The sequence below is a fragment of the Symsagittifera roscoffensis genome, chromosome 2 (assembly GCF_963678635.1).
Source record: "Symsagittifera roscoffensis chromosome 2, txSymRosc1.1, whole genome shotgun sequence".
NCBI lineage: Eukaryota > Metazoa > Xenacoelomorpha > Acoela > Convolutidae > Symsagittifera > Symsagittifera roscoffensis.
In genome coordinates this window covers 47,979,472-48,006,095 of record NC_087063.1, presented here as the reverse complement: position 1 = coordinate 48,006,095, position 26,624 = coordinate 47,979,472, and the positions used below count along the sequence as shown (strand labels likewise).

General features: G+C 33.4%; 1 protein-coding gene across 1 annotated transcript; it reads right to left on the bottom strand.

Annotated features, from left to right (window-relative positions):
* Positions 1-26,317, bottom strand: LOC134839611 (uncharacterized). Its single transcript, XM_063855217.1, has 6 exons — positions 25,794-26,317; positions 18,162-18,456; positions 17,731-17,891; positions 14,666-14,794; positions 13,550-13,769; positions 1-407 (listed from the first exon to the last, which is right to left on the bottom strand). Exons 1-6 carry the CDS (start codon positions 26,109-26,111, stop codon positions 199-201), a joined length of 1,332 nt encoding a protein of 443 aa, XP_063711287.1. The 5' UTR covers positions 26,112-26,317; the 3' UTR covers positions 1-198.
* Between the last annotated feature and the right edge of the window lie 307 nt (positions 26,318-26,624).

Genomic DNA, 26,624 nt, shown 5'->3' with positions numbered 1-26,624 from the left:
CATCAAAAATGATTTCAATTCTTTTGATAATGTTATTAAACAGTTATAAGTTGGATACTCTAACGAATGGATTACAAATTTGTACAAATCTTGGAATCAAAATAGGAATATATTCATTAAGTTCAGCTCGATTTTGAGTCTGATCTAATTGTTTATAAAACCTGCGATGACTTTCTGGTCCAATTGATGACTTCTGGTCTAATTGTTTATAAAACCTGCGATGACTTCTGGTCCAATTGATGACTTCTGGTCTAGTTGTTTATAAAACTTGTGAGCTTCTCTTAGCGCATCTGGTGTTTTTCGGTCAATGATGACCACGTGATCATGAGGGTGCTTTGAAACCGTAAGAGGTTTCGGATAATCCCATTGGGCAACTCCACTCGCTATATCTCTTATAACCAATGGACCTTCAGGTGCGCAAGTTTTACAATAGGCGGTACACTTTATATAGAGACATCGGCTTTCTCGTTTGCAAACTGCGCAGCTATTCAATAAGCCCTCAGAAAAAGCATTTAACATTCTAGCTTTTTAACAAACCGAAAAGTTTCTAGGTTCAAAATCCATAACGGCTCACAGAATTACAAGCAAAAATATTGATTCATTTTCTGGTAGTTCTCTACCAGAAAATGAATCAATATTTTTGCTCGTAATTCTGTGAGCCGTTAAAAAAATGTATGTTCGTTAGGCTGAATTCGATGCCGTAAAACAGTACCAAAAAAGATCAAAGATGTGTCTGTTTCGTTTGTAGGAAAGAAAAGTCATTATCATAAAAATGAAAAAACGCTTGTTTCAAAAAGAGCAAAATTACAGAAAAGTTGAGTTAAAAAATGAAGAGCTCATATAATAAACTGTTTTAGTGCCATATATTGTGTTGCTTAAAGTTATTAGATATTTTATTTACGAATTTAAAAAAAACTGTTTATGCTGCAATGCTCCTCGAATTTGTTTCCAACGCTTCGTTACAATAATTGAATCGGGTGAAGGACAACAAGAAGGATCTTATCTAGACAGTGAATTTAAAAAACAATGCTAGTACACTGCTTTTGCTACTACAATGCTAACTGCAGTGCTACTACACAGTGCTGTTTACTGCTTTTATTTAAAGGATTGGCAATTCAGGCAGTGAGCCTAAATAACTAACAAAAACGAAGGATTTTGGCGGGTAATTGATAAAAAAAAATGTGAAAACGAATAAACTTTTCACATTTTTTTACCTCAAATCGAGGAGAAAAAATAATACTGCTGTAAAAAGTAGTTGCTCAAAATTCGGCTAATAAAGTTCTTCCAATCGGTCGCCTTGCTTTTTTTTTATTTACTTTCTCTCATAGTAGCCTATTAAATTCATTGTCTGGATCAGACTCGTCTCCTTGTCCTTCACCCTTAGACGATGATTCAATATTCGTTAATATTTTTCTTCCAATTGGTTGGCTTGCTTTTTGTTTGCTTTACTGTTTTTCATAATTTAACCTTAATTTCTGTATGGATCAGATCCAACTCCTTATCGTTCAGTTTAGTTGTTTTTAAACAGTTTTAAACGGGACAGGGCAGTACAACAGTGCCAAAGTACAGCAGTGCCGAAAATGAAAGAAGTGTTCAACAGTGTCGAAAACTGATCATTTTCGGCTGTTGAACAATGAATCATATTCGGCACTGTTGTACTTTGGCACTGTTGTGATGACCTTAGAGGGGCGTTCAACAGTGACGAAGTTCAAGAGTGCCGAAAATAAAATTATTGATCAACAGTGACAAAAATCATCAAATTTCGGCACTATTGAACGCCCCCATTTAAATACCTTTCAAGTTTGTATTCATAGCCCACTTTTTTCTTTTTGTCTCTTTTGAGTTTTGTGTACTTTGAGCGGCACTACTATTATGAGCCTATGAAGGATCTAATTAACAATTACTAAATTGGCATCAAATCCCCCCTATGATATCTACATAAAAGTGCCACCCCTACAAATAAAAGCATTGAACTAGCACTAGAGCTTGCTATTTATGCATCAATTTTTTCTGCATTCTGATTGAACGAAAAATTGGTTGACTTAATTTAGCGGATCAACCGTAAAAACTCTCCCCCTCTAAGTGACCTACCTTAGAAGGCCCTGCCCAAGCATGTATTAATTTTGAAAATTAAGTCTCTATGAAAAGTGCATTTCATACAAACCCGCAAATAAAACTGCTTTTCACATTTTTTACGCGGGATTGCATTTGTATGCTCTTAAAAACCTAGACTAATGTCTTATAACAACTTTTTTTGTTTTATAACAACTAACAGGTCTTATGCACTAAAATCATTTTTTCTGCATCTCTTGAACTGAAACTAATGTGGTTCAATTTGACTGGCTAATTAGCCAATCAAGTTCCATCGACATTTTCTGCCATTTTAAATAAAATAATTCAGCCATTTCAAGCAGATAAAATTAGTAGCCGAAATTTTTGTTTTGTCAAGCCATTTGATTAAGTTTTTCTTGTCTGGGCAAGGTTTCACAGGTAATTCAAAATTAGTTTGATTATTTTACCTAGTTCCACTTTTTTCAGAAATTTCGGCTTATAATTTTATCCGCTGGAAAGGTTGATTGGAATGCCTGACCGTCTAACTTGAATTTGATTGGCAAAAATTACCCAATCAAATTCGATCGAATAATTTCCAGCTTACGAAGCAGAAAATTTGATTTTGGGCCGTTTTGGAACCAGATCTAAACTAGAGTTCGTTATTGGATATTAATCTGATATTTTATCTCTATAAAACATTAAATACTAACCAATCATACTCCATCAAACTAACAATTCTCTTATTTGTAAGTGTTGAAACTACTTGTAGTTTCAAAACCAGAACAATTTGAATTAAGCTTAGAATACAGTTGTTCTCATTCTGGAACTAACTCGCATAAACCTGTGTTCACTAGATCTTTTAAGACTAGGAGATTTAAGAGTAAGATTAAGATTGGTATTAGACTAAGAAGTTGCACGAATCTATCCGGCCGAAAATAAGATCGCGTGACAAGCAGATGGTGTACCTTATCTGAAATTACTCTATGAGTATAACCAACAAAATGATATAACTCATCTGGTGCGACCAGAAATCTCGAACATACCTTAATTAACCTAGATTTAGAAGAAAAAAAATAGATTAGAATTAGACAAATACAACATTTCAAAAAAGTTATAGGATAAAAACTTAGTAGATATTTCTCTACAACTCAATAGATCAGGTCCAATATGCCGAACAATACGAGAACTACCCGTTATTGGAAGAAGACATCGAACAAGAGACGACATACGACTAGGAAGAAATCTACCAGTCGATTCCATGATTGTACGACAAAAACGAGATCAAATTTTATATTTAGAATACTTCCAGCAGTAAATTAAAGTTTTCCTTTACTGGCATAAAAATTTGAAGAATCATCTTCAATAACCTTTCATGGCGCTAAACCTAATAATTATACAATAAAGACCGATAAAAACAACACACAGCAAGAACCAATCAAACAAAAATAATACAAGACAGATCTATGACCTTTAAAAGAAAAAGAAAGCCTAATTGATAACATAATTTTATCAGGCCCACCAAACAATGACTCGAAGTATACAATAAACCATGTTTTAACCTCCATGACACTCTAGACACAATACCTCTATCAAAAAGAGAAATTGAAAACATTTTTCTCCCAGTAAAAGAAAAAATAACACTCGAATTATTACAGAAACATCAAAACCTTGACCCAAACATTAGAAAATTAAAATTTTGGCCCAAAGTTAAAACCAAACCAATCAAAGCCAATATTACCATTCTAGGAAATAAAACTCTTATTAGATTTTTCTGAAAATTTAATAAAACCTCTATCAACAAAAATACAGATATTTTAGAATACCAAACATCTGATATCAAAGTACCCTGTCTACCTTTAAGTATGATGCTTATAGCTTTTCATACTCCCACTCATTAAACACTAAAGGACACTCAGGATCAGAAAAAAAACATACTCAAATTTCATACAAAAAAGGTTTACTTTCGAAATGAACCAACTTGGATAAACGTATTATGCAATGGTTGCATAACATGTCAATTAAACAAACCATACCCAAACTAAAAACGAATTGCAGAAAAACAAGATTTTGAAAGACAAAGTCTATACTTCAATCATAGAATTTCATTCGATACAAAAGGACCAATATCACCATCCACTGAAGGAAACTCATATATAATGGTCATAGTCGATGCATTCACACTCTTTGTAGCACTTAACCCAGTACCCCATTGTAATACTTATTACGCATATACAACACTTTATGAACACTGAATATCAAAAGTCGGATTACCCGAAATCCTTGTTACAGACAATGACACTGAATTTATAAATAACGAAACCATTTAACTATGCCTCTTATATAATATTAAACACAAACCACGTACATCTCATGCACCTTGGACAAATGGATTGGTCGAAGCCATGAACCGTTCATTGCAAGAATATCTCAGATGTATCATTAATGGAAATGACACACGATATACTGAATGATCAACAGATGTGAAACTATTCCCATTATCTTATATTTCACAAATCACAACAACTTTAGGACTATCACCCTATGAAATGGTGTTCAATCAAGAACTACGAAAACCGATAACTTTCTCAGCAACTTCTTCAAAAAATACACAAGGATATTGTCAACCCACGAAAGAATCAATATATTATAATCTACCACTACATACCCACGAATAAAATCACTTTCACCATTCACAAATTTTAAAATTAGCTTCCGGTACACACACCGAATGGTTTTTAAACAGAGACAAAAAATACAATGAAATTTATCAAGAAGTAACAAAAAAATTATTACAAAGACAGAATATTAGTTCCCAAATGAATTCTCGATTCATATCAGCTATAAACTTAAAAATTGGAACATACGGTTTAATTCCAAATCTTACAACAAAAAAGGAATTTCTAAAAAACTACAACCACTCCGAAAAGGACGATATCAAATAATTGATAAACCCACTGATGTAACATACAAACTTATAGACCTAAACAAAAAAGAAATTGTTCTACACCGAAACAATTTTTTACCTTATTATCCGAAAGAGTACGCTCTTCACGAAATGACTCAATTAATCTCCTTCACAGGACTCAAAGTTATTCAAAATAACTCCGATCGCGAACAAAATCAAAACTCTGATATGAATTCTATCCAAAAACCATTAGAAAAAAATAAAAAAGAACCTAACAAACAAACATCATAATACTTAGATAACAAAAAGATAACTCAAACAGGAAGAAAAAATTGAAAACTAGAAGAAAAAATTCTACCAATAAGAACCTTTTCCGAATCATCATCTCATTTTTGACACGACTTTTTTAGCCGACAAACAATTACAATTTAGCGAATTTCTAACCATAACTTAAGGACCTCCAGGTCAAAAGTAAGCAAACCGCTAAACATTGACACCTGAAACAAACAAAGTCTCAATATTACAACCCTCCCCTATCAAGTAGAACAAAGATCATCAATATTGTCCCAACTTAAACCTCAAAAACCCCTCAAGCAAAAAAAATAAATTAGCCTAAAGCATAAAATGGACATGATCATTTAGCCTCAATTACGAATATCTCATAGATACCCCCGATCATCCAATAAATAAAACAAAACTAGAAAGACACTTAAGAGCCCTCAAAACTTTTCTTCGCCAAAAATTGCCCAAATCTAACCCACTTGTCAAAAAACAAATAAATATTCCGACCACACCCAATTTTAGCCTCAAAAATAAAAAAAGTATTTCGTCGGAACCAATCATTTCTTCAAATACTTCTTTTTCGAACAGTCAACAAAGTTCAAAATACTCTTTCAAACTTTTTTTTCAAGCCTTTCAAATTTTTTCAAACTTTGTTCAACCTTAAAATCCGATATCCTAGAAAAATTCATCCTCCTCCTGATAATTTTTTGCATTATTTACATCATTTCTTATTCCCTAGCCCAAACATACATTAATTGTTCCAAAATCCTTGACCACCTCCTCAGGTACGAAATTTCAAATAATTATCTAAACGTTCCAACATCTATTTAGTAGAACAGATGTGTTTCTTCTTTTTATAATATTTCTCACCTTTCGGACATCCCTCATAATTACAGTATGTAAATGTATAAAAAAGACTATTACTACTTTCGCATCAGCAACAATACTGTGAATCCTTTTCATCGAAGAATATTACAATAAACACAAAATTTCTTCGTAAATAAATAATTTTTTTTATAATTTTTCCAAAATTGCTAATCAACAACCCTCACATCAGTCCCCAACAACAAAATCCCAAGAAACTCCAACAACACCAGCAAATAGTCAAACAAATAACCCCCAATCATTAAGACGCATCTCTTTTCAAGACAATCCATACACATTTGAAGAAAGACACGCACGCGAAAGACACGCACTAGTTCGCCAAGCATCTCTCAGCGAACCACAATCCGAACCAAAACATAATATATACCCCCTTTCCTACAAAATCTTAATAGAGCAAAACACCAAAGTCAAAATCATTATACGCTCGAAATAAACAGACCAATTATACATTCAAGACGAAATAGAAATTTTCAAATCCCCAGAGTTCAATTTAACATACCTCATTCACCAATAGCAAATCCTATAAACCTCTCCAGTAGTACAATTCAAAGTACTCCCCAGACCTCATCACAACAAAACACATCAAACATCCCATCAGATTATTAAGGTTCAACACCTACATCTGAACAAATTCGAGAAAATCCCCCAACTACTAAAGAACTTCTCCCATTTTGGATGACACAAGCCTTTATTCAAGATGAACCAAATTTAGTGAACGATCCAATAGACGTTTCATCTTACACAACTTTGTCACTGCCAGAAACTCTTTTACTTCCTCAACCCCTTCATTATTTCAAATCTCACAAACACCCTTTTCTACAAATTTTCCTACAAATCTCGACGCTAGATATAGCGAAAAGTCAACCAATAACATACACCTACGATTAGATTAGAATACAATCGTAGCACCCCCTCCATTATTTGGACAACATCACGAAAGTAACAAGTTTTACAACTAGGCACTAAACAGATTACAATATCGACAAGATATCGACAAAGACATACAAGAACATAACATACAAATAATTACACAAGATATTTTGACACTAAAATTTGAAATCACAGTAAGACTAAGAAATATAATTCACCATCCCTTGCCTCTAGCACCTCCAAATATAACAGCTCAATCTTTACCTCATCCGCTTATAACCACAGAACTAATCTACAAATACGATCGATACTCAAAAAAGACAATTAGATATATACCTTCTATAATCCATACTCAGGACTGTCGATCGTCAGACTTAAACGATTAAAAATTACATCAGACAAAAGCACAACCAAAAAATTGGTAAAATTTCAAGTTTTTCCAGACCCTGCACATCAAGCCGAACTTGAAAGATACCAAGGTCATATAAAACTAGACAATAAATTCTCCTTCCACGGAGCACATGGAAGATTAACTTACGATCTCCTTGATAAAAATTGGAAACCACACATTTGAATAAACAACCCCTCAAATTGTAATGCCGACACTAAAAATAAAGGATCCAAGAAAAAATAATTTTTGATTGGAAAATACCATTTGAAAAGTTCAATTAAGACGAGATTTAAAAGATGACACTATAATTTATCAAGAAACCAGACTCCCTTGCAAAGCGACCAAGCATATTGCGATCCTACTACACAAAAACAAGCGACAATTGTTTGGTTTCCCGAAGACACTTGTACCACATTTCAAGTAGCAAAAATACACGCTAAAATAATAAAAATTCACCACAAAAAAATTATTGAATCAATTCCTTTTGCAGATGTGAATCCTGATCAACATAGTAATTTTAAATTAGAAACATTCATAATGTAGAAATTAAACTGACACGTTTCCAAATGTAACCAGAAACGGAACTTGCATGTAAATACACCAAACCACTTTACAAAACACAATACTCAGAAATTCTTGTCGAATACTAACAAGGTTTCGACATAAATACAGGAAAAATAATTATACACCCAATTGCAACATCTCACTCAACCAGTGACAAAAATTCATATATCCCAGTAAGCCGTCTAAAAACACAGTAAACATTGGTGGAAAAATAAATCCACAAGACAAAAACAGCACACGTTTACAAGAACTATAACTAATGATTAACCTTCATTTTGGCGCAATTCACTATGACATACACTTAGACAAGAAAATAGATTGTACCATAAGTAGAAGTTTTCAAGAAATGTCTTTAACAGAACTTGAAACACTCCATCAACTATGCGAACTTGAAAGAACTTAAATTCTACAATCATTTGCACTAGCAGTACTTAAAATACTTTACACAAGATATTTACTATCAGGTAAAAGATCAAAGTTTATTGACTACGAAGGAAATATACTTTGGTATTACACTTATACCAAAATAGTATCATCTTTATATGTTTTTGAAGACAAAAGATGCTTTAAAATAATCCCAATATTCTACAAAAATAAAGTACATTTTGTTGATACACTCTCCCGAAGAACTTTTTTTTTGGGATACAGCAGTCCCTTGTGGATCAGAAAACAGCCACAATGTAGTACAAGTAAATCCTGACGAAGATAAATACTATCTTCTCACACCATATCGTACACTTATGCGGTCACTAAAAAAGTTTTTACCTGAAAGCATTAGAGCTATTGCCCGCAATCCAAATATCGGTTTACAATCGGTCGGCATATACTCTAAATCCGACTTTCAACATCACATAGGAACACAACAATTTCAAGAACTACTCACACAAAAGGACACAATACAACAACATTCCATAGACCAAAACTTACGCAAGCTTGCAGAAACAGCAGGCTTTTCAGACATATGCGCACAAGACTACATCGGATATTTTAAAGATATAAAAGATTACATTTACTTAAATGGCGAAAAATACAGATCGCAAGATATATTACCAATAATTATTTCTAGTTTTTTAAATTTGAAAAACGAACTTCTTGCCTCTCTAGGATAGCCCTACTACATATTGGAAAGATTGACTATATTATACGCAAGGTTTAATTTTCTTGAATTTCTTTTCTCTCTATTAAAAGGAATCTACAATACATGCGCAAAACACAGACAAGTAAACAAACAAGCAAGCGTAGCACGCATACTCTTTGCAGGATTTTTTGGAAAATTCTCTACATCAATAAATAAAAAACTTTTAGACGCTCAAGCAAAAGAATACAATACCAAGCTATCAACAACACCAAACAAATATGACGATTCATAAAACAACACAAATACAACGCCTCCGGCACCACAACTACAAAACTCAAACCATAACCATCCCTTATCATTAGTACCACGAAATATCAGAAATATAGCCCTGACAGACCTCAAATCTTCAAGATCTAATTATCCACAAAGCCCAATTAAACACGTTATAACCCAACAGCCTAATAAAGAAGACGCATACGAGAAAATTATAGAACAACCACATACCACTAATTTTCGTTCTCAGAACAACCATCTTTTTAGCCCACGATGTGCCGCCAAGTTGGATCACTCCATCGCTGAATTTCCTACCCAGCCAACCTTCAAAGCAACCTCCCTATTATCCCACTTTTTGCTTTCCCTCACCTCAATCACCTCATGATAACACTTTATCCTGCATGGATTCAGACACTAGTTCAAACACAAGTGTATATAATACTATTTCCCAATTTAATAACTCCGATCTCGAGACCCCCGACGAATTTGCCAACTCAGAACCCAGCCTATCTACGTTTTCCCAACCTCCCTTTCAACCTCTCCACTCCCAAATCAAAATTGAACCCCCTTATCCTCCCTCTTCAATTTCAAATGTAACACCCATATATTCCCTCTTGACCAGTGAACCTTCCGACACCAACAGCTCTGTAAATACGCAAATATCTCAAGAGCTTGATAGTTTCATAACACTTTAACAACAATACAGCACCCTCAAACATTAAGCATTCACCAACTCTCACAATCTAAAGTATCATCCAACCCATCAACCTCAACTCCCTCTTCACATTACACCCCTTCGCAAAACCCAACTTGCTCACCAACTCCATCCTTCAGTACAAACCGAGCCTACCGAACCTTTAAAAGAAAATTCCCCAATACTCCATTTCCCTTTAAACCAGGAACATCCACAACATTTGTTGATCAACCACTTCACACTAACACAAAAGAGTTTCTCCAAATATGTTTCCACTTTTTCCCCCAGTACACATACGTTCATTCAGACCTCAATGAAGAAACCCCTAATTATGTAAATGAGCACGTCTTATACCCTAAAATTTTAATGACATCATTATATCATTTTACTAATCCAACATACTACCATTATTTAACACCCCTCATGACAACGAACACTGCAGCACTCAACACTACCTTTTAACAGAAGAACTATCCCCAAAACAATTCACACACATAGGATACGAACAATCACTCATCAAAATCACCGCACCAAAAAATAACGAATATTCTACCGACCATTACGATCATAACATCATAAGACCTAATGAAGACATCATTCTAAACAACGACCAATTTGCTAACCCACAACTAACAGAAAATTTTTTCGTTAAAAGACCATACGTTTTCACCCTCAATACTTTAGATAAAAAATACGACCATGTCATTTAAACAGCACTACGTGATATTCAAGCTTATGATTCCTACTTCAACAAAATTAACCACTTTTCACTAACCTTTCATTTCCTCACACCCAAAGAACGTGATTTGGACTGTTCACACGACGTCATGTTACGAACTAAACAAACACACACTTATAATTACCTAAAGTCCATTCTTCTTTCTTAATTTCGCTTATTGTATTAAAGACACTAAACAACAAAGCATCCTCCGCAATTACAATCCGATCATCCAGATGTATATATTCTGGCCCTTAACCAAAATCTTCAACGTAGACGAATCCCGCCCACTAATCGTTCCACACGAACTCCTACAGCCCGTTGAAACCCCAAAATTTAAATTGATCCATAACACCAGATATAATCATAAACTTTATAACCTCATTCAAAATGCACCCTATGAACTCTCACCTAGCACTGAAGATCACAAGATCATTAAAGTACTCGAATTGCTTTGGCCACTTCTTCAAACTAAATACATCATTTGTTTGCTAGCCAAAATACTAACATCATCAGAGATTATCCACGATGTTTTTGCTCACGGATTCTTCACAGACAAGTAGGTTATTTGAATTAAATAGTTTACAAATAAATTCAAACAAAAACTAACCCTTCTTCATAAATTTTTTCTTTTTTTTTCTATAGTCTTCACTCGCAGCAATCATCTAAAAAAAGAAGAACAAAATAAAAAACAGACATCTTTTTTCTAGATTCATAATTTTCTTTTAACCAATTTCATTATATGAAGCAGTAAAATTTCTCCGTACAATGCAATGATTGATATATAAATTCTTTTCCCCCATGCAGTAAATTTTCTTACAATTGAAAATAAACTGATAATTTCAACCCTCAAATCAAGCAGTAAAATTTATAATTTCAAAGTAAGTAAATTCAGAAACGTTGCCTATAAAATTAAAAGCAGCACTAAACTTTTCAAAGACGCTTATTTATAATTTAAGTATTCACTCGCCCACAATTCTATCCACAACCGCACAGCTCGCCGCGAAGAATTGTTTAAAATAACGAATTTAAGTTTAAACTTTCACTGATAACAACTCTAACCAGTTTTAACACATTTCAACCTTTCCTTTAACCCGGTTGGAAATGAACTATATAATAATCCAAACTAACCAACGCAAGCTTACTAAACACCACAAACCACAACCTAACAGCATGACTAAAAAAAGAAAACTCACGGTACCCAAACTGGATTAACACTAGCTTAGAACTGGATAAATTTTTCTTTTGAAGACTACTTTTAAGTCAGAACACAAAAGAACAAAAACACCAAAAAGTCGAAAGATAAACCCAAAACAAACAATTCGATTTTTTAGAAACAGACACAACCAAGACAAAAAAGAAAAAAAAACTGTAATAAAAAAGGCACGAAAGGTTGAACTCAAACAGGACCCTCCAAAAAAGATCCTAAAACAGGACCCTTTTGCGATAAAAACTAATACAAGATCATAACTAAAAACAAAACTAACAAAGATTTATATATGTAAATGATCAATGCAGTATGTAGATAACATACAGCCCGAAGAAGAGCAGCAAGGAACTTGACTACCCAATGACACTCCGACTACGGAATGGCAAAACACAGCCGACATGCTGCCCACAGTCACTACACTCAACGCATTTAAAGTACGACTTGGCATCGCAACAAAGTAAACCCATTGCAACTGAACAATGGCTATCTCGATGTTCAAGTATACGTACACACCCAAGTCACCAGGCATTACATCCAAAGTCAAACTACATGCCACTCCCGAACGTGGTTGAACCATTGCTATTCTCTAAGACCAACCGAATCTACACTCACCACAACCGATCAGAAATCATAATTTGATCTCCCGAATTGATCGTGATAACAACTCTTCTACCAAACCAGAAAAAAGAATATGCTCGCAACCTCTAAAGAAAAACACCATCATCCATCCTCCACTACAATAGAACATTGAAAAACTAAAACTCTCTAAGCCCCGGATGGGTGGAACCAGATCTAAACTAGAATTTATTATTGGATAATTTTCTGATATTTTTTCTCTATAAAATATTGAATACTAACCAATCATACTCCATCAAACTAACAACCCACTTATTCGTAAGTGTTCAAACTACTTGTAGTTTCAACACCAGAACAATTTGAATTCGGCTTAGATTACAGTTGGTCTCATTCTGGAGCTTTCGCATAAACCGGTGTACACTAGATCTATTGAGACTAGGAGATATAAGAGTAGGATTAAGATTGGTATTAGACTAAGAAGTTGCACGAATCTATCCGGGCGAAAACAAGATAGCGTGGCGAGCAGACGTAGTACTTTATCTGAAATTATTCTAATATTATAACCAAAAGGTATAACTCAGTTTAGTGCATAAGACCCCAACTACCTAACAATCGCCCCCAAGGGTTTCTACTAAATATTTGCCACCCCTATACCTCTATAAAAAAAACAGTTAGCTAGTACTAGAGCTATCCATTTGAAACTCGAAGTTTGCTGCATTCTGACTGGTCAGAAATTGACTAAGTTAACCTAATAAACAATTAACCCTTACTAGAAGAAATATTAGGTAGATTAAGTTGATTTTTTGACCAATCAGAATGCAGCAAAGTTCGAATTATAAACAAAATGCTCTAGAGCTAGTTCACTGCTTTTATTTATAGGGGTGGAATTCTTCAGTATAGTAGATACCATAGTGGGGATTGATAAGAAGATTCACTATAAGTTATGCCAAGCTCTGGTACAACCGAATATCGAAGCTCAGTGAGATCTGTGCCTGCGTGTATTTCGCATACATTCATTTGTGCCGACTATTGTAAAATAAGTGTCACATACTTTTGAAGTATGCGTGTATGCACGAACCCAACCACATATCTTCGGGTCGCCATATGCAAGGAACTGAGAAATTGAAGTTGACACTGTTTCCATAAAATCCAATGCAATGCTGCGCACAGTTTTGTACCAAGCTCTCAATGATAGAGCTGCTGAATATTTCCAATTGACCCATACAGTATTTGAAGGGCGCTTTCTTTCCAGGTAAAACGCTCTCCGGAATCTAAGGCGAAGTTCAATTGTGACAGATGGATTGCGTTTTTCAATGATGTGAATCAGAGAAGCAATTTTATTTTGAAAACTGTTTGTAGATCCAACGAAATTACGAAATTTGAGGGCAGCACGACCCTAATCATTTTTTTGGGAAAACTCGTCCAAAAAGTTAAAAATGACACTTTTTTCTCATTAGAAAATCAATTGATTTAAGACCAATTCATGGTTCTCTAAATTAACACGACTGCTCGTATGATGACAAAACCCTGATTTTTATGCCGTAAAATGCGACTGTAGCAAAATGGTTTTTAGAAACAAATTAGAGAAAACTTTTTTTGTTAACTGAAAAAAAAGTGTTTTTAAAAGTTTTCTTACCCCACACTTTTTGTCGAAGTACAAAGTGATTTTGCGTCAATCAGTTTGCCTCAATTCAATTTGAAATGATTTTCAGCCGAAATGAATCGCTACCTAAAAATCTAAATAGACCGCACAAAAATGATCCCAAATGGCCATTTTTCAAAACGTTATATCTTTACAAAACGTACTTGCAAGAAAAGATCTATTAAATTTGAAGTTCGAGCATCGATATTTTTAGTGGTACAAAAAGTTTGGCAAAAAATCTAAGGTTTGTTCTGTTGTACAACTCAAAAATGATCTTCTGTTATTTTGTAAAGTGGATTAAAATATTCAAAGCTGATTGATTGCTTGAAAATAATAGTGGAAAAAGTAAATCAGCAGTTTTCGTAAGGTTAGATTAACACTTTGTTAAATTTAGACCATATAAGACAATGATCCCAAGTTGTTCAAAGGGTTGAAATTTTGGAAAAAAAATCAACGAGAAAAATAATTCTTTGCTTTTTTGGAAGCTCGCTAGTTATTTTTGGGATCCATCTATCACAATATTACCTGATGACGACTTGTAAGCCGCGACCACTTACGAGGTACGTGTATGAATTTGCAAAGCCCTGCTGTGTTCAACGGCGTGTGACTTTCGGCATTTGGCTTGCGCGGGTTCGCAATTCTCCATTCCGGGTTCTTTCAGCAGTACAATTCTCAATATTTAGCTGTGGTTTACTAAGGCAATTATTTAAAAATTCAAAACAACGAGACTGGAGATTTTTCACTCAAGTTAGACAAACGAACTGTAGCTGATTCGGAGGAAGAGGAGGGGTCGTGGGTGTTCGAATCGTTACGGAAACTTATCACCTTTGTTTTTTCGCTCCTAATAAATAAGGGAAAATTCGTTCATCGAAAAAAAAAACCAAAAAAACTTCTGTTTTTCAAAACTTTGCTAGCATTTTAGTGTTTTTTTTTGTAAAACGAAACTCGAGTCTCTAAAAATTTTACTAGTTTTAACAGCCCCACAGTACTACTGATTTATATCTGAGTTGTTCGAAACCCAAAAAAAAACCAAAATCAGGCAAAAAATCAGAACGCAAAAATCTGATCATAGATGGAAAACAGTCATTGCGCACATAGAAATAATCAAATTGAGCAAAAAATACAGCCGGCCGACAGTTAAGTTCTGCATAAAAAATTTATTAATTTTATGAATTGGAAAATATGTTCAAAGCTTCTATTCGATATCAAATTGACCTTGATGAAACATTATTGAATGCTTCAACAACAAAAACTAATGATTTAAACAACAGTTTATGTTGGAGAACTTCATAATGAGAAATATATCAAGATCTGGAAATTCTAGTTTTCAACTATTTTTACAGAAGCGTTCTAATTTTTGTTAACACCAAAAACCAAAAATAAACAACTTTTAAGGTTTTAAATTTTCATTATTTATAGTCAAAATATACTACAATACTATTTCGATCCTTGATCGAACACAAAGTCGACAACAGGTAGGGTCGAAAAGTAGCCGAGCAGAAAGTCGCACTACTTAAAGAGTGGCCGAGACATAGTCAAAAAGATGGATCAAAACATAGTCCAATACTAGTTCGATCCATGATAGAACACAAAGTCAACCCAGGTATGGTCGAAATATAGTCGAGCATAAAGTCCAACATAAAGTGTGGCCAAAACATAATCGAACACAAAATGTGCTCGAAACATGATCGAACACAAATTAGAAACATAGCCAAACTCAAGAACTGGGCCAGAGATGATGTTAGACAAAAGTCTGAGAAGCGATCTTTTTCCACAAAAAGACACCTATTATCAAGTTTTGATGGACAAAAAATCAATTTCAGAAATCCTGTTGGGTTTCTTGTAAAACCGTAAAATCATGTTGAGTTTGTTATTTGCATGTTTACGTTCTTCCCGCTATACCAAAACTATCAAAATTGCGGTTTTTTGCTCGAAGAAAAGTGCAATTTTGGAAAACAGTTTATGAACTGCAAGCTAGTATGTCATAATTGATCCGGCCATTGAAAAAGGAGAGCAGTTTTTGTATTCCGATTTCTTTTGGGTTTCTTTTCCACGCAAAATCAGTTACCACACATGATCATCGGATTGGTCGAGTGATATATCATATTAAAGCCCATTCAGTCGTGATTCCAACTACATTATTAGTTTATCACAACTTGAAAAGAACGAAACCCTTTTGAAAAGATTTCTTCGTTATTTTTAAAAGACTTGGTTGGAACATTCTGTGCTTATTCCACAGTAACTGGCTATTCTTGATCTTTTTGGAGATCTTAGACACTTGAGATGCCACTTCCTCGACGACTTGGAGTATGTTTGGCATCTGGTATATATTTTCGAGTATCTAATTATTTAAGAACTTGTGTTAAACGCTAGCTTAATCAGCTTATCTTTCTTGTTAGTCAAAACAATTGGGCATTTGAATCTATTTTGTTGCTATTTTTTTTTCAGTTTTTGAGTGCTCGAATGTCAACATACAAAACTTTCGACTCACTGAAGACTGATGTTTTTATTCTTTTTTGAAAATTGATGTTCTTTTGAATGTCGATATTCTTATTTTTTTGGATAATACGACCGTCTTAACGATTGACTTACTTTCTGAGGTGGTAACGATTGACTTACTTTCTCAGGATCTCGATATTATCAGTTTGTTTTGCATTTGACTATACGTTGATTAAATTAATACACTTCTTTCAACATATTTATGTACACCAGGCCAATCCAAAAGAACATTTTTGGTAACTGAAGTTTCCTGACAATTGACACTTTTTACTTTTTCCTCAGATTCCTTCGTTTTAAAGCTATTGTAAGCTCTCTTTTTACAAAATTTTATTGTTTTCTTTTCCGAGTTATAATATGCAGTTGGTTTAATTTCATTTGTCATCTTGAGATAGTTTAATACTCTCTGTTCTTTAATTAAGGCTTTGTTAAGGGCTTCATAAGGTGGTGAATTTTCTATAATTTTTTTTGGTAGTCGTGTTTTTTCATTTTGTTTATGAAGATATTTCGAATCCGTTTTTCTTCTCTGCTGGCTAAATAACATTTCTTGTTAATCTCCGTTAAAGCTCCCCTAAATTGTTCCAAGCTTTATCTTTCCCTTGAGGCATTCAAATGCAACAATTGGCTTTTGATGAGTCTAAAATTTCTGCAAAACGAATCCAAAGGACTTTCACCTTGGTAAATGATAAGGCAAATAGACGCTTTTTCGTTATCTAACTCCAGATAGAGCTTTGAATCGACGTTTTTGTTGGCTTTTTCAATGCGATTACCGTTAAAAGTCTCCGCTTTCAACTTGATATGTTCGTTTTTGTTGTCTTTTTGTTGTAGTTTTTTTCCTCTAGGTTTTTGTAAACAACGCGGAGGTCAGATATGACCATTAAATTAAAAAAAAAAACATTTAAAATGAGATAATCGCACCAAAACTTGAACAAACCTGTGAGCTGAGTCACCTAAAAGCTCAAAAATTAAATATAAGGAGAGTAAACTATAAGTTGTGTAAAATATAGGGCGCCCCCCCCCCCCCCCCCCACCCACGTTCTGAAGCCAGGCAGGCGTTTTGATACTTTAAAGGCATATATATTGAATTGTATTGCCGTTTCATCTATTTCTTTTTGCAGTTTGGGAAGCTCATTGTTCAGTCTATCAATTCTTGTGTATGTATCATCGTCAGATTTTGCAAAATAATCGAATTTTGGACAGTAGCAATAAACTAATTTCATTGACGAAAGAATTTTGAGCGGGGTTAAATCGTAACCTTCAGCCGGATAGAAATACGATAGATGGGCAGTTCAAACAACCGCGTAAATGATAAGGGTACCTCAAAAATATACTAACAAAAAACAGGCTTCCCAATGCTCACTAAATACTTCAAACTTCAAACAATTAAGACTCATCTTGAAATTATCAGATATACCTGAAAACTGATCTATAGATGGCAGTTTTAAAATTGCTAAGAGTAATTTTGCCTAAAAACAATTTGATATGATTATTATTATTTTTAAGGACCCATCTATCATAATTGTACCTTCAGGCGTGTTGAAAATAACAACATCGGCATATTGGGAAATTTCCTTTTGCAAATCCTCCTTTATGTTTGAAATATTAACATTGCCATCCGAATAAGGTTGACTAACTGCGAAAAAATATATCCAACTGATGTTTTTGGTGATCGATTGTAATAATTCTGGTAGATATGTCTCACGTAGGGCCAACCGTTGTGCGAAGGAAGTTGCCCGAGAGTTGATCATGAGGACCCGCAAATTTGCTTCAGAGTCAACTTTTGAGCATTTTTCCATCAGACTAGTGGCGTCAGAAGGGTCCTGAAACCAATTGATTAATTCGCCAAATTAATGAAAAATGCTTATTGCTAGCAAAGACATTCAGAGTTTTCGTGAGCTGGACGGTAAAGAAATTTTCAAAAAATAAAAAATACCCATCTGTTTTCGTTTTATTCACCTAAAAAAGCTTTTAACAAATCAATCTAAAAAACTTGAAGTTCCGTTTTTGGGCATTTGCTGTATTGTTTTGACAGCAAGAAACCGTAGTTATTAACTGGGGCTTCCCCGCCAAAGTTAGTATGTATTGGCATCGAATGCGCCTTCAGAACAAATCTAGGCTGAGCGTCAGATTCCTGGGTGTTATCAAAATGGCAGCTTTAGCAGGTGAGGGTGGTTGGATTCCGGAGACATCCAGCTTCTCTTAAATTGATAGTGTAATCTTTCACCAAGTTTTTTCATTGTATGAGGAGAGTTGGGATGTCAAAAAAAGTTTCAATTACAGCTGGGATTTTTTGTTCCAATCATTTGAAAAATGTGGAGGAATTTTGTATCTGGATGTGTTTCAGCTTTTTTTCTGGTGTTCGAGAAAAACCAGTTTGAAATTTTCATTACGAGGGCAAACTGTATATTTTGGGAAATGTACGCGGATTCGGCAACAAGGACGCTCCCTTTGTTTTTCTTTCGTTCTTTCATTTTCTTTGATCGTTCAGCCAAAATTTTAACATGTTTAAAGATTTGTCTCTGGAAATCAGGAATATATAGACACAAAATTGTGCGCCTATTCACTGCACAGTTTGGCCTCGTAGAGTTTGATTTTTGTTCTAAATTTAAGTTAATAAGGTGAGCGTGCAGGATTACAGTAGCTTATTTATGCTTATTTTAAGCCGTGAAAACTTAGTTTTACTTGAGTATTGATAATTTTTGGTGATTTGGAATTTTGGAAATCAAAAACTTCAAAATTCAAAAATTTTCGACGAAAAAGTTTAAAACATTTTTTAAATTTTTTTTTGATTATTTTTAACAATTTTTCTTTGATTGAACAATTCTCGGATTGAAATTTAAACGTATAAATCAATCGAAAATTATAGAATTTTGTCGTTTTCTATTATTTTAGCTCTACAAAGAATCTTAGGTCTCACACCTTTGAATTAACTCACAAACTTTGATTTTCTACAGGGTGATTTTTTTTTCATTTCAATTTTTTAAGACAAAAAATTTGAAAACAAAATAATGTTATCGGATTACAGCTATAATTTTCAGATCATAAATTAAAAAACTCGTTTAAATGTCAAACAAACTATAATGATGCATTCATGAGCATAGTGAAGCTAGTTTATCAGGTTTTTTCTTCACTTTAACAAAAGCTCTTGAAACAATTTGAAATATTTTGATATATTCTTATTCTATTTTGCGCTAGGCTATTTTGTACTTTTTTCTATTAATTTTATCAATTACTTTTAACAAAATCCTGGCATAACAAAGTTTTTTTGTTTTGCGTTTGACAAAAGTCATGCACAATTTATTGGGCTCTTTTTCACTTTGAATTCAACAAAAGGGCTTAAACATTAGATTCTCGGATTGAAATTTAAACGTATAAATCAATCGAAAATCATAGAATTTTGTCGTTTTCTTATATTTTAGCTTTACAAAGAATCTTAGGTCTCACACCTTTGAATTAACTCACAAACTTTGCTTTTTTTTCATTTCAATTTCTTAAGACAAAAAATTTGAAAACAAAATAATGTAATGGGATTACAGCTATAATTTTCATATCATAATTTAAAAAACTCGTTTAAATTTCAAACAAACTATAATGATGCATTCATGAGCATAGTGAAGCTAGTTTATCAGGTTTTTTCTTCACTTTAACAAAAGCTCTTGAAACAATTTGAAATATTTTGATATATTCTTATTCTATTTTGCGCTAGGCTATTTTGTACTTTTTTCTATTAATTTTATCAATTACTTTTAACAAAATCCTGGCATAACAAAGTTTTTTTGTTTTGCACTTGACAAAAACCATGCACAATTTCTTGGGCTCTTTTTCACTTTGAACTCAACAAAAAGCTTAAATATTAAAAGTTTTGACCTCAACATTTTGCTTTAAGTAGAGCGCTGAAAAATCAAAGGTTAAACATAAGTAATAGCAGTTTTTTCGGAGGTTTCGTTTTAGCTTCTTAACTTTCTAGTTATTATTTTTTGAACTTATTTTGGCAACTTGCCACGTTTTTTTTTCACTGCAGCTGTAACAAAAATTCTTTGGCTATGAAAATTGAAATCAGTTGAAAAACATGCTTTCTATTTTTATTAATTTCTCCTGAGATCTGAAAGGCTGAGATAAGGTATCATTCAAGCTATCATAATGGAAACGTGTTCATAGTGAAACTCTAACAAGTTTTCAAAAATTATGAACTTATTTATAGTTCATAGTACCCGGGTTGTTATCATACAATTTTCATATATGAGAAAGTTCTTGCCATACATTTTCATACAGCTCCATACGTACAGAAAATTGTATGAAATCTCTATGACAAGTTTTTTCCATATATGAGAATTGTATGACAGGTGTTTTTCCTTTAACTAAAAAAATTCGATTTTTTGTTACTAATTTTAGTTTCTGAAAATTTTTGGGTTGTGTTTGTAACCGAACACAAGTGACAAAAACCTTGGTTACTCGAAGCACCAAAGATTGGACACTGTCTTTCACAAATGATTTAAGGAAAGTAACAAACTTTTAAAATTTGACGAAATGTTTCAAAGATGATTATTTAACATTTATTTTATATTATCAGACATTGATCAAGGCTTGCAAATTGTTATCAGATTAGAGTTATGTTTATCAGATGATATCTAATAAAAAACTCGGTTAAAAGTCAAACAAACTATAATGATGCATTCATGTGCTGAGTGAAGCTAGTTTATCATGTTTTTTTTCTACACTTAAACAAAATCTCTTGAAACAAGTTGAAACATTTTGATATATTTTTAATTTATTTCGCGCTAGTCTATTTCGTACTTTTTGCAATTAATTTTATCAATTAATTTTAACAAAATCCTGGCATAACAAAGTTTTTTTGTTTTTAACTTGACAAAAGTCATGCGCAATTTTTGGGCTCTTTTTCACTTTGGATTCAACAAAAGGGCTTAAATATTAAAAAGTTTGACCTCAACGATTTGCTTCAAGTAGAGCGTTGAAAAATCAAAGGTTAAAGATAAGTAATAGCAGTTTTTTGGTGGATTAGTTTTAGCTTCTTATCTTTCTAGTTTTTATTCTTTGAACTTTTGGCAATCTTGTCACGTTTTTTTTTCAATGCAGCTGTAACAAAAATTTTTTGGCCATGAAAAATGAGATCAGTTGAAAACATGCTTTTTTTAAAATGATTTCTAACGTTTTTATATTCTCTTGGTATCTGAAAGGTTGAGATAATGTATCTTTCAAGCTATCATATTGGGAACCTGCTAAACGTGAAACTCTAAGAAGTTTTCGAAAATTATGAACTTATTAGTAGTTCAACCTACCCCGGTTGACCAAAAATTCTTGTCATAAAACTTCATACATTTCAATACGTACAGAAAATTGTATAAAATTTTTATGATAAGCATTTCACATATATAAAAATTGTATGATACGTGTTTTCCCCTTAACCAAAAAACTGATTTTTTGTTCCTAAATTTAATTTCTGAAAAATTTTAGGTTGTGTTTGTAGCCGAACACAAGTGACAAAAAGCTTGGTTTACTCAATGCACCAAAAGTTGGACGGTCTTGTATTTCCATTGCATACAGAATGGCCTGAATTGTCTTACACAAATGAAAGTTACAAACTTTTAAAGTTTGGCGAAGTTTTTCAAAGATGATTATTATAAAAATTTCGTTTTTTATATTATCAGACATTGATCAAGGCTTGCATAAACACATCATACAAAAGAAATAGGAACTTTCAGCCTTTTTGAAAAAAAATTATGAAGCGAAAAGGAAAAAAAACCAACATTAGTGTATCCAGGACTATGTTATGCACACACACACAAAAAAAATTGCATGCAAACTTTTTTTTGTGGAAAAAGTTTGTTTGGTTACAAAATTCGATTTACGGTTGGAAAAAAAACAAAACAAATTTTGGGGCAATTTCAAAGTTTTTGTGTCGCCATCAACAAAATGGTAGTCATACAATTTCCATATAAATGTCCACCCTTTGTATTATTTTGAGATAATCATTTTGGCTGAATGAGCATAAAATTTTACTAAAGGCGCCTTCGACGTCAGTATATACTAGCTTTGAGTGGGTAACGCGAGCCGAAAAAACGCAATTTTTTAATAAAAATTTTCCAAAAAAGACATAAAACGCTTTTTGGCCTGTTTTTTTCGAAAACATGCATGCGGCGCAGACAATTTGATCATTATAGACTCTTTATAATAATCTGAGAGAGCTCGGAAAAAAATTTCGAAGATTTTTTCTGAAAATCCGCCCGTCCTCTAGCCTCCTCCCCTCGCTCCCAATCGAGAAAAATCTAGATCGATCCCTGCTTATAGTATTTTTTTTTCAAGCAATCACTAAAAAGTGTTCAAATTATTGAGTTATTAAATGCAGTTTTTAATTTTTGTCGAAAAAATAAGGCTTGAGTACCGTTTCACAAATGTTCTCAAAATAAGAAAAGTGTTTGAATTGAACTTTAATTGCCAATATCATAGATCAACGTCTAGTTGTATTTTCATAGCTAATCACAAGTATTTTTTTCAAGCGCTTATTGAGCTTTGAAAAATTAGACACGAACAAAATGAGCATCTGCAGCGTTTAAATAGTTTCGAGTCCAATTTATTCGTGGCAATTTTAGGAAGGAATTTAACTCCAAGAACACATCTCTGATAATCGTATTTTATTCATTGAAAAATTTTTTTCAATCTAGTTTTCTTTTGTAAGTTCCGGGTTAATCAATGTTTTGAACAAAACTGTCATTCTTGTTCGCAAATTTGACTGCTGTATCTCTCTTATTTGCCAAGATATTGACAAAAACAGAATCAAGGATAGCCGGCTGTTGTACGAGTAGCAGAAAATGTAACCGACCATGTTCTTATAAAATAAAAAAAATGCATGTTTTTCAAATCGAGTTTTTTTTGTGCTGGGCGTGATGAAAGGATCTGACGAAAACCTAAAAATTGGGCACATTTGACAGCCATATGGAGATCGGGCAACGGCTTTGATCAAAAATGCCCCCATTAAAAAACAAAAAAAGATCCGAAAAATATCCAAACTTTGTTTCAAGGTTTTTGCGGAAAATGTTTGAGTTATGAAGCTTTTTATTTCGAAAATGGCACTAAAGCACTTCAAACAATAGCTTCACTGAAGTAAACAAAAGTTTCATGGCTGATACCTCTCAAATAAGCCTGCTCACTTACTTTACTTGCTCGAAATAACACAAAAACTCAAAATTTCCATTTCGGTTCTTTTCGAGACTGGGACAACTTTTAAAGAAAAAATTTAACAATTAGGTTCGAATTAGGAATGAATGGGCTTTAATGTGATATTTTACTCGACAAAATATCAGGATAAATCAACATATCAATTGAATAATTGTTTTCGGTATATGCTTTTGGTTGAAAACGAAAACAAGCTTGCTCACTTGCCTTATTATTACACCCAATTACACCCAATTATTACACCCAATTACACCAAAAACTAAAAATTTTAGACGGCTTTTTCTCGACACTGAGAAACGATAATTAAAGTTTGTTTTAGTTTCAATCGAATTACGACTGAAAGGGTTTTAATATGATTAGAATTGACTGATGTTTTTTTTTGGAACCTGATTTTGCGTGGAAAACAAAAACTAAATAAGGATAGCCGATTACTGCGCAAGTGTCACAGAATGTTTCGACCATAGTCTAAGAAAATGAAAATATAGATGTTTAATTAGTGTCGTTTTGGCCTGCATGGTGTGATAAAAGGGTCTGAACAAAAATTTGAAATTTAGGAATGTTCGAAAGTCTTAGTAGCATAAGCAAATGGAAAACACTTTTGTAGAAAAACCATTAAGAATACAAAAATTTATCAATAAAAAATAAAAATTTTTTCAATTTAATTTTGCAGAATTTTTTTGATATATATATATTTTTAAATTCCAAGTGGCGCCAAAAACTGGGAAAACAACTTTATTTGGGTAAAACAAAGCTTTCACGGCCTACGTTAGGCAAAAATAAACTATTGTAAGCCAGCTCGCTCAATTTATATGCTCAAACTTGGACTAAAAATCAAAAATTTTTAGTTTTTTTAATATATTGAGAGAATTTTCCGTCAAATTTTTTATATCGTGGTATCACGACTGAAACAGCGTTAGTTTGATATTTCACTCGACCCATTCCCATAATTCTTTGTGGTATCTAAGTTTGTGTGGAAAACAAAAGTAAAACACACCCGAATACAAGTTTCTTCCCCATTTTTCAAATGGTCGGAACAAAAAAAAAGAAAAAAAATAAAACGCACCCGAATAGAAAACTTTTCCTGGTTTTCAATGGTCAATAAAGGGTCGACAAATGTTTCTTCAATTCATACCCATTTTGAGGAATACTAGGAAAATGTGGTGACATAACACAACCTCTTGGATCGTGATTTGGGTTTCCAAAAAATAATTTGAAAAACAGCATTACGAGGCAAAACTGTGCATTCTGTGCATTGTAAGCAGATTCCGCAACAGGCTTTAATCAGATTTGTCGCGGAATCCGCAAAATTGCTAGTTCTTTGATCCTCTTTGCTGTTTGGGATTCCACAAACAAATACCTTAAACACTGTACGGATCAAAATTGCTCCAAAAATAGGCGAACTTGCGGAATCCGCAACAGTATTTGCGGAATCCAGAACAGTTTGCGGAATCCACAAACAAAAAATGAGACATCAGAATTCTTTTAAATCTTGCAAGGGAAATCCACTTACATTTTGGAACATGTTCAAATACTTGGCTCTGGAATGCAGGAACATACAGACACAAAATTGTCCGCCTATCCAGTGCACAGTTTGGCCTCGTAATAGCGATTTCTCTTAGAGCAGAGAAAAAATGTTGCAAAATTTGTTTTTCAGACTTTTTGAACTATGGGAGAGTGAAATGGGAGATCGGATCACGGAACAAATTGCATTGGTTGAATTGAATCAAGTCTGCTATTTTCTGGTTAAGTTAATGAAACTCTACTCCTCAAATTTTGAAACGAACATGCAAATCTTTTAAAATTAGTTTTTAGGTATTGACACACTTCGCCCCTCATGAAATTACCGCCACGTTTCATCCCTCGCATATCGTCCACGGATTACTCGCCATTAAGCATGTCGAGCGCGAGATGCTAGATTGCTTAAATAAGTATTAGCGATAACTTCGACCATGATCTTATTGCCTACCTGTAGCATTTTCAGCCCCTTTGGAAGTGAATAGTCCGGGTGATTTAAGGGAGCATAACGGTGAACTAGTGCCGGATAGTCAATCCACGGAGTATCGATGCACTTCTGTTCTACAGAAGTTATTTCAGCTTCCAAACTACCGTTGCGTTGTTGATGTTCAGCTAAAGTTTCCAGATATTCATTTTTAATGCTGACTTGACCAAAAAAAGTTGTCCGTAAGCAGACAAGAAATGCTGGTAAACAAGCCAAAATAACACCCACTTTAGCATATCGAACCGCTAATTGTTTCCGCAAGAAGATTTTCTTTAACACATTCATGTTTTTTCTCTTAAATGATTTGCTGAGGCGTTGATAGATAATTCAACTGCAATCAAAACCAAGTCTGAATATGACAATTCAATCAGAACAACTTTTTTCTTACATCTGAACTAAACTCACTGCTTGTTGCTTCTTTTTCTTCGCTAAACAAGAATAGTTGCTTGTTTTTCTTTACGTTATGCTGTTTGTATTATATGCAAATTATATATAATAATATCTTGTAATTTTTTCATGCTTTTATGGTGCTGTTTTAATTAAGTTATGATAAGTAATGGTAATCACACAGTTTTTACCATGAAAATCTGCATAGAGCACAAGAAAGATTCGCCAATATATAAACAAAGTATTACCAAAAATATAAAAGAGCAAGCGCGTTAAAACAAAAATTTGCCAATTACTCAACTTTTGGAATGCTGTTAAAATCAAATATCAGACAATAAAAGCGAAGCCAAGAAGTAACGAGGCAAACTAAAAAGATAAAACACAAATGTGCCAATTAATCAGCTTTTGGAA